The sequence below is a fragment of the Salvelinus alpinus genome, chromosome 8, assembly GCF_045679555.1.
Source record: "Salvelinus alpinus chromosome 8, SLU_Salpinus.1, whole genome shotgun sequence".
NCBI lineage: Eukaryota > Metazoa > Chordata > Actinopteri > Salmoniformes > Salmonidae > Salvelinus > Salvelinus alpinus.
This window is the reverse complement of record NC_092093.1, coordinates 1,958,735-1,969,788: the sequence shown is the minus strand read 5'-3', so window position 1 is coordinate 1,969,788 and position 11,054 is coordinate 1,958,735. Positions and strand designations below refer to the sequence as shown.

Sequence of the window (11,054 nt, the reverse complement as noted above, 5' to 3'; positions counted from 1 at the left end):
AGCACTGACCACTAAATAACATACAACATATTAAATTCTAGCACTGACCCCCTAATTAACATATAACATGTAACATTCTAGTACTGACCCCCTAAATAACATATAACATGTAACATTCTAGTACTGACCCCTAAATAACATACAACATATTCAATTCTAGCACTGACCCCCCTAAATAACATACAACATATTAAATTCTAGTACTGACCCCCTAAATAACATACAACATATTAAATTCTAGCACTGACCCCCTAAATAACATACAACATATTAAATTCTAGCACTGACCCCCTACATAACATACAACATATTAAATTATAGCACTGACCCCCTAAATAACATACAACATATTAAATTCTAGCACTGACCCCCTAAATAACATATAACATATTAAATTCTAGTACTGACCCCTAAATAACATACAACATATTAAATTCTAGCACTGACCCCCTAAATAACATATAACATATTAAATTCTAGTACTGACCCCCTAAATAACATATAACATTCTAGCACTGACCCCCTAAATAACATATAACATATTAAATTCTAGCACTGACCCCCTAAATAACATACAACATATTAAATTCTAGCACTGACCCCCTAAATAACATATAACATATTAAATTCTAGCACTGACCCCCTAATTAACATATAACATGTAACATTCTAGTACTGACCCCCTAAATAACATATAACATGTAACATTCTAGTACTGACCCCTAAATAACATACAACATATTCAATTCTAGCACTGACCCCCCTAAATAACATACAACATATTAAATTCTAGTACTGACCCCCTAAATAACATACAACATATTAAATTCTAGCACTGACCCCCTAAATAACATACAACATATTAAATTCTAGTACTGACCCCTAAAAAACATATAACATGTAACATTCTAGTACTGACCCCCTAAATAACATACAACATATTAAATTCTAGCACTGACCCCCTAAATAACATATAACATATTAAATTCTAGTACTGACCCCTAAATAACATACAACATATTAAATTCTAGCACTGACCCCCTAAATAACATATAACATATTAAATTCTAGTACTGACCCCCTAAATAACATACAACATATTAAATTCTAGCACTGACCCCCTAAATAACATATAACATTCTAGTACTGACCCCCTAAATAACATATAACATTCTAGTACTGACCCCCTAAATAACATATAACATTCTAGTACTGACCCCTAAATAACATATAACATTCTAGTACTGACCCCCTAAATAACATATAACATTCTAGTACTGACCCCCCAAATAACATATAACATTCTAGTACTGACCCCCTAAATAACATATAACATTCTAGTACTGACCCCCTAAATAACATATAACATTCTAGTACTGACCCCTAAATAACATATAACATTCTAGTACTGACCCCTAAATAACATATAACATTCTAGTACTGACCCCCTAAATAACATATAACATTCTAGTACTGACCCCTAAATAACATATAACATTCTAGTACTGACCCCCCAAATAACATATAACATTCTAGTACTGACCCCCTAAATAACATATAACATTCTAGTACTGACCCCCCAAATAACATATAACATTCTAGTATTGACCACTAAATAACATACAACATATTAAATTCTAGCACTGACCCCCTAATTAACATATAACATGTAACATTCTAGTACTGACCCCCTAAATAACATATAACCTTTAACATTCTAGTACTGACCCCTAAATAACATACAACATATTCAATTCTAGCACTGACCCCCCTAAATAACATACAACATATTAAATTCTAGTACTGACCCCCTAAATAACATACAACATATTAAATTCTAGCACTGACCCCCTAAATAACATACAACATATTAAATTCTAGCACTGACCCCCTAAATAACATACAACATATTAAATTCTAGCACTGACCCCCTAAATAACATACAACATATTAAATTCTAGCACTGACCCCCTAAATAACATATAACATATTAAATTCTAGTACTGACCCCCTAAATAACATATAACATTCTAGCACTGACCCCCTAAATAACATATAACATATTAAATTCTAGCACTGACCCCCTAAATAACATACAACATATTAAATTCTAGCACTGACCCCCTAAATAACATATAACATATTAAATTCTAGCACTGACCCCCTAATTAACATATAACATGTAACATTCTAGTACTGACCCCCTAAATAACATATAACATGTAACATTCTAGTACTGACCCCTAAATAACATACAACATATTCAATTCTAGCACTGACCCCCCTAAATAACATACAACATATTAAATTCTAGTACTGACCCCCTAAATAACATACAACATATTAAATTCTAGCACTGACCCCCTAAATAACATACAACATATTCAATTCTAGTACTGACCCCTAAAAAACATATAACATGTAACATTCTAGTACTGACCCCCTAAATAACATACAACATATTAAATTCTAGCACTGACCCCCTAAATAACATATAACATATTAAATTCTAGTACTGACCCCCTAAATAACATATAACATTCTAGTACTGACCCCTAAAAAACATATAACATGTAACATTCTAGTACTGACCCGCTAAATAACATATAACATTCTAGTACTGACCCCCTAAATAACATACAACATATTAAATTCTAGCACTGACCCCTAAAAAACATATAACATGTAACATTCTAGTACTGACCCCTAAATAACATATAACATGTAACATTCTAGCACTGACCCCCCTAAATAACATATAACATGTAACATTCTAGCACTGACCCCCTAAATAACATATAACATTCTAGTACTGACCCCCTAAAAAACATATAACATGTAACATTCTAGCACTGACCCCCTAATTAACATATAACAAGTAACATTCTAGCACTGACCCCCCTAAATAACATACAACATATTAAATTCTAGTACTGACCCCCTAAATAACATACAACATATTACATTCTAGCACTGACCCCCTAAATAACATATAACATATTAAATTCTAGTACTGACCCCCTAAATAACATATAACATTCTAGTACTGACCCCTAAAAAACATATAACATGTAACATTCTAGCACTGACCCCCCTAAATAACATACAACATATTAAATTCTAGTACTGACCCCCTAAATAACATACAACATATTAAATTCTAGCACTGACCCCCTAAATAACATATAACATATTAAATTCTAGTACTGACCCCCTAAATAACATATAACATTCTAGTACTGACCCCTAAAAAACATATAACATGTAACATTCTAGTACTGACCCCCTAAATAACATACAACATATTAAATTCTAGTACTGACCCCCTAAAAAACATATAACATATAACATTCTAGTACTGACCCCTAAATAACATATAACATATAACATTCTAGTACTGACCCCTAAATAACATACAACATATTAAATTCTAGTACTGACCCCTAAAAAACATACAATATATTAAATTCTAGCACTGACCACTAAAAAACATATAACATATAACATTCTAGTACTGACCCCTAAATAACATACAACATATTAAATTCTAGCACTGACCCCTAAAAAACATATAACATATAACATTCTAGTACTGACCCCTAAATAACATATAACATTCTAGTACTGACCCCTAAATAACATATAACATTCTAGTACTGACCCCCTAAATAACATATAACATTCTAGTACTGACCCCTAAATAACATATAACATTCTAGTACTGACCCCCTAAATAACATATAACATTCTAGTACTGACCCCTAAATAACATATAACATTCTAGTACTGACCCCTAAATAACATATAACATTCTAGTACTGACCCCCTAAATAACATATAACATTCTAGTACTGACCCCCTAAATAACATATAACATTCTAGTACTGACCCCCCAAATAACATATAACATTCTAGTACCGAACCCCTAAATAACATATAACATTCTAGTACTGACCCCCTAAATAACATATAACATTCTAGTACTGACCCCCTAAATAACATTCTAGTACTGACCCCCCAAATAACATATAACATTCTAGTACTGACCCCCTAAATAACATATAACATTCTAGTACTGACCCCCTAAATAACATATAACATTCTAGTACTGACCCCCTAAATAACATATAACATTCTAGTACTGACCCCCCAAATAACATATAACATTCTAGTACTGACCCCCTAAATAACATATAACATTCTAGTACTGACCCCCTAAATAACATATAACATTCTAGTACTGACCCCCTAAATAACATATAACATTCTAGTACTGACCCCCTAAATAACATATAACATTCTAGTACTGACCCCCTAAATAACATATAACATTCTAGTACTGACCCCCTAAATAACATATAACATTCTAGTACTGACCCCCTAAATAACATATAACATTCTAGTACTGACCCCCTAAATAACATATAACATTCTAGTAGTGACCCCCTAAATAACATATACCATTCTAGTACTGACCCCCTAAATAACATATAACATTCTAGTACTGACCCCCCAAATAACATATAACATTCTAGTACTGACCCCCTAAATAACATTCTAGTACTGACCCCCTAAATAACATATAACATTCTAGTACTGACCCCTAAATAACATATAACATTCTAGTACTGACCCCCTAAATAACATATACCATTCTAGTACTGACCCCTAAATAACACATAACATTCTAGTACTGACCCCCTAAATAACATATAACATTCTAGTACTGACCCCCTAAATAACATATAACATTCTAGTACTGACCCCCTAAATAACATATACCATTCTAGTACTGACCCCTAAATAACATATAACATTCTAGTACTGACCCCCCAAATAACATATAACATTCTAGTACTGACCCCTAAATAACATATAACATTCTAGTACTGACCCCCTAAATAACATATAACATTCTAGTACTGACCCCTAAATAACATATAACATTCTAGTACTGACCCCTAAATAACATATAACATTCTAGTACTGACCCCCCAAATAACATATAACATTCTAGTACTGACCCCCCAAATAACATATAACATTCTAGTACTGACCCCCCAAATAACATATAACATTCTAGTACTGACCCCCTAAATAACATATAACATTCTAGTACTGACCCCCTAAATAACATATAACATTCTAGTACTGACCCCCTAAATAACATATAACATTCTAGTACTGACCCCCTAAATAACATATAACATTCTAGTACTGACCCCCTAAATAACATATAACATTCTAGTACTGACCCCTAAATAACATATAACATTCTAGTACTGACCCCCTAAATAACATATAACATTCTAGTACTGACCCCCCAAATAACATATAACATTCTAGTACTGACCCCTAAATAACATATAACATTCTAGTACTGACCCCCTAAATAACATATACCATTCTAGTACTGACCCCTAAATAACATATAACATTCTAGTACTGACCCCCTAAATAACATATAACATTCTAGTACTGACCCCCTAAATAACATATAACATTCTAGTACTGACCCCCTAAATAACATATAACATTCTAGTACTGACCCCTAAATAACATATAACATTCTAGTACTGACCCCCCAAATAACATATAACATTCTAGTACTGACCCCCTAAATAACATATAACATTCTAGTACTGACCCCTAAATAACATATAACATTCTAGTACTGACCCCCTAAATAACATATAACATTCTAGTACTGACCCCCTAAATAACATATAACATTCTAGTACTGACCCCTAAATAACATATAACATTCTAGTACTGACCCCCTAAATAACATATAACATTCTAGTACTGACCCCCTAAATAACATATAACATTCTAGTACTGACCCCCCAAATAACATATAACATTCTAGTACTGACCCCCTAAATAACATATAACATTCTAGTACTGACCCCCTAAATAACATATAACATTCTAGTACTGACCCCCTAAATAACATATAACATTCTAGTACTGACCCCCCAAATAACATATAACATTCTAGTACTGACCCCCTAAATAACATATAACATTCTAGTACTGACCCCCTAAATAACATATAACATTCTAGTACTGACCCCCCAAATAACATATAACATTCTAGTACTGACCCCCTAAATAACATATAACATTCTAGTAGTGACCCCTAAATAACATATAACATTCTAGTACTGACCCCTAAATAACATATAACATTCTAGTACTGACCCCCTAAATAACATATAACATTCTAGTACTGACCCCCTAAATAACATATAACATTCTAGTACTGACCCCCTAAATAACATATAACATTCTAGTACTGACCCCCTAAATAACATATAACATTCTAGTACTGACCCCCTAAATAACATATAACATTCTAGTACTGACCCCTAAATAACATATAACATTCTAGTACTGACCCCTAAATAACATATAACATTCTAGTACTGACCCCCCAAATAACATATAACATTCTAGTACTGACCCCTAAATAACATATAACATTCTAGTACTGACCCCTAAATAACATATAACATTCTAGTACTGACCCCCTAAATAACATATAACATTCTAGTACTGACCCCTAAATAACACATAACATTCTAGTACTGACCCCCTAAATAACATATAACATTCTAGTACTGACCCCTAAATAACACATAACATTCTAGTACTGACCCCCTAAATAACATATAACATTCTAGTACTGACCTCCTAAATAACATATAACATTCTAGTACTGACCCCCTAAATAACATATAACATTCTAGTACTGACCCCCTAAATAACATATAACATTCTAGTACTGACCCCTAAATAACATATAACATTCTAGTACTGACCCCTAAATAACACATAACATTCTAGTACTGACCCCCTAAATAACATATAACATTCTAGTACTGACCCCCTAAATAACATATAACATTCTAGTACTGACCCCCTAAATAACATATAACATTCTAGTACTGACCCCCTAAATAACATATAACATTCTAGTACTGACCCCTAAATAACATATAACATTCTAGTACTGACCCCTAAATAACATATAACATTCTAGTACTGACCCCCTAAATAACATATAACATTCTAGTACTGACCCCCCAAATAACATATAACATTCTAGTACTGACCCCCTAAATAACATATAACATTCTAGTACTGACCCCCTAAATAACATATAACATTCTAGTACTGACCCCCTAAATAACATATAACATTCTAGTACTGACCCCTAAATAACATATAACATTCTAGTACTGACCCCCTAAATAACATATAACATTCTAGTACTGACCCCCTAAATAACATTCTAGTTCTGACCCCCTAAATAACATATAACATTCTAGTACTGACCCCTAAATAACATATAACATTCTAGTACTGACCCCCCAAATAACATATAACATTCTAGTACTGACCCCCTAAATAACATTCTAGTTCTGACCCCCTAAATAACATATAACATTCTAGTACTGACCCCCTAAATAACATATAACATTCTAGTACTGACCCCCTAAATAACATATAACATTCTAGTACTGACCCCCTAAATAACATATAACATTCTAGTACTGACCCCCTAAATAACATATACCATTCTAGTACTGACCCCCTAAATAACATATAACATTCTAGTACTGACCCCCTAAATAACATATAACATTCTAGTACTGACCCCTAAATAACATATAACATTCTAGTACTGACCCCTAAATAACATATAACATTCTAGTACTGACCCCTAAATAACATATAACATTCTAGTACTGACCCCTAAATAACATATACCATTCTAGTACTGACCCCCTAAATAACATATAACATTCTAGTACTGACCCCCTAAATAACATATAACATTCTAGTACTGACCCCCTAAATAACATATAACATTCTAGTACTGACCCCCTAAATAACATATAACATTCTAGTACTGACCCCCTAAATAACATATAACATTCTAGTACTGACCCCCTAAATAACACATAACATTCTAGTACTGACCCCCTAAATAACACATAACATTCTAGTACTGACCCCCTAAATAACATATAACATTCTAGTACTGACCCCCTAAATAACATATAACATTCTAGTACTGACCCCCTAAATAACATATAACATTCTAGTACTGACCCCCTAAATAACATTCTAGTTCTGACCCCCTAATTAACATTCTAGTTATGATCCCCCTAAATAACAAACAATATTCTAGTACTGACCCCCTAAATAACATTCTAGTTCTGACCCCCTAATTAACATTCTAGTTCTGATCCCCCTAAATAACAAACAATATTCTAGTACTGACCCTAATTAACATACAACATATAACATTCTAGGACTGACCCCCTAAATAACATATAACATATAACATACAACATACTAGTCTGCATGGCAAACATCCTCACAGCCCTAATTTATAGATAATTTAATACATTGTCAGCATACTGACATGCTGGTATTAATACATAGTAACATTAATCAGCATACTATACAACATGGGACATACCACATACCATGTGACATAAAACATGTGACATAAAACGTATGACATACAACATGGGACATAGAACAAATGGCATACAACACGGGACATACAACATATGACATACAACATGGGACATAACACATGTGACATACAACACATGGCATACAACACATGGCATAAAACATGTGACATACAACATATGGCATAAAACATGTGACATACAACATGTGACATACAACATGGGGCATACAACATGTGACATAAAACATGTGACATACAACATATGACATACAACAGATGGCATACAACATGGGACATACACCATGTGACATACAACATATGGCATAAAACATGTGACATACAACATGTGACATACAACATGGGGCATACAACATGTGACATAAAACATGTGACATACAACATATGACATACAACAGATGGCATACAACATGGGACATACACCATGTGACATACAACATATGGCATAAAACATGTGACATACAACATGTGACATACAACATGTGACATACAACAGATGGCATACAACATGTGACATACAACATATGGCATAAAACATGTGACATACAACATATGACATACAACAGATGGCATACAACATGGGACATACAACATGTGACATACAACATGTGACATACAACAGATGGCATACAACATGTGACATACAACATATGGCATAAAACATGTGACATACAACATGTGACATACAACATGTGACATACAACAGATGGCATACAACATGTGACATACAACATATGGCATAAAACATGTGACATACAACATGTGACATACAACATGGGGCATACAACATATGGCATACAACATGTGACATAAAACATGTGACATACAACATATGGCATAAAACATGTGACATACAACATGTGACATACAACATGTGACATAAAACATGTGACATACAACATATGGCATAAAACATGTGACATACAACATGTGACATACAACATGGGGCATACAACATGTGACATACAACATGTGACATACAACATGTGACATACAACATGTGGAATACACCACGTCCAAAGGAAGAATTGGTTTTGGGGGTGACTAGAGAGATATACCTGCTGGAGCGCGTGCTACAGGTAGGTGCTGCTATGGTGACCAGCGAGCTGAGATAAGGGGGGACTTTACCTAGCAGGGTCTTGTAGATGACCTGGAACCAGTGGGTTTGGCGACGAGTATGAAGCGAGGGCCAGCCAACGAGAGTGTACAGGTCGCAGTGGTGGGTAGTATATGGGGCTTTGGTGACAAAACGGATGGCACTGTGATAGACTGCATCCAATTTATTGAGTAGGGTTTTGGAGGCTATTTTGTAAATGACATCACCGAAGTCGAGGATTGGTAGGATGGTCAGTTTTACAAGGGTATGTTTGGCAGCATGAGTAAAGGATGCTTTGTTGCGGAATAGGAAGCCAATTCTAGATTTGACTTTGGATTGGAGATGTTTGATGTGAGTCTGGAAGGAGAGTTTACAGTCTAACCAGACACCTAGGTATTTGTAGTTGTCCACATATTCTAAGTCAGAGCCGTCCAGAGTAGTGATGTTGGACAGGCGGGCAGGTGCAGGCAGCGATCGGTTGAAGAGCATGCATTTAGTTTTACTTGTATTTAAGAGCAATTGGAGGCCACGGAAGGAGAGTTGTATGGCATTGAAGCTCGCCTGGAGGGTTGTTAACACAGTGTCAAAAGAAGGGCCAGAAGTATACAGAATAGTGTCGTCTGCGTAGAGGTGGATCAGAGAATCACCAGCAGCAAGAGCGACATCATTGATGTATACAGAGAAGAGAGTCGGTCCAAGAATTGAACCCTGTGGCACCCCCATAGAGACTGCCAGAGGCCCGGACAACAGACCCTCCGATTTGACACACTGAACTCGATCAGAGAAGTAGTTGGTGAACCAGGCGAGGCAATCATTAGAGAAACCAAGGCTGTCGAGTCTGCCGATGAGGATGTGGTGATTGACAGAGTCAAAAGCCTTGGCCAGGTCAATGAATACGGCTGCACAGTATTGTTTCCTATCGGGATACATGGGATACACCATGTGACATACAACATGTGACATGTGACATACAACACATGGCATACACCATGTGACATACAACATATGACATGTGACATACAACACATGGCATACACCATGTGACATACAACATGTGACATACAACACATTACTCACACGGACCAGACGTCGACCTTGGGTCCATACTTGCTGTGGGCGAGCAGCTCGGGCGCAGCATAGGCAGGGCTTCCACACTGGGTGTTGAGCAGCTCAGCAGACTCTCTCTCTACCTTCAGAGTGTTGCTGAGACCGAAGTCTACACACATGCAGATACACAAGCACGCACACACACACGCACACACACACACACACACACACGCACGCACGCACGCACGCACGCACGCACGCACGCACGCACGCACGCACGCACGCACACACACACACACACACACACACACACACACACACACACACACACACACACACACACACACGCACACACACACACTGTAACCACAGCGGTAGTCAGAACTGGTTCCCCTGAGA

General features: G+C 35.5%; 1 protein-coding gene across 1 annotated transcript in view; it reads right to left on the bottom strand.

Moving 5' to 3' along the window:
- LOC139583836 (hormonally up-regulated neu tumor-associated kinase) overlaps positions 1-11,054 on the bottom strand; it is a 67,860-nt gene that overhangs the window by 17,332 nt on the left and 39,474 nt on the right. Inside the window, exon 7 of the mRNA XM_071415369.1 lies at positions 10,686-10,824. Coding sequence (XP_071271470.1) covers positions 10,686-10,824 — 139 coding nt within the window. The remainder of the gene's footprint in view (positions 1-10,685; positions 10,825-11,054) is intronic.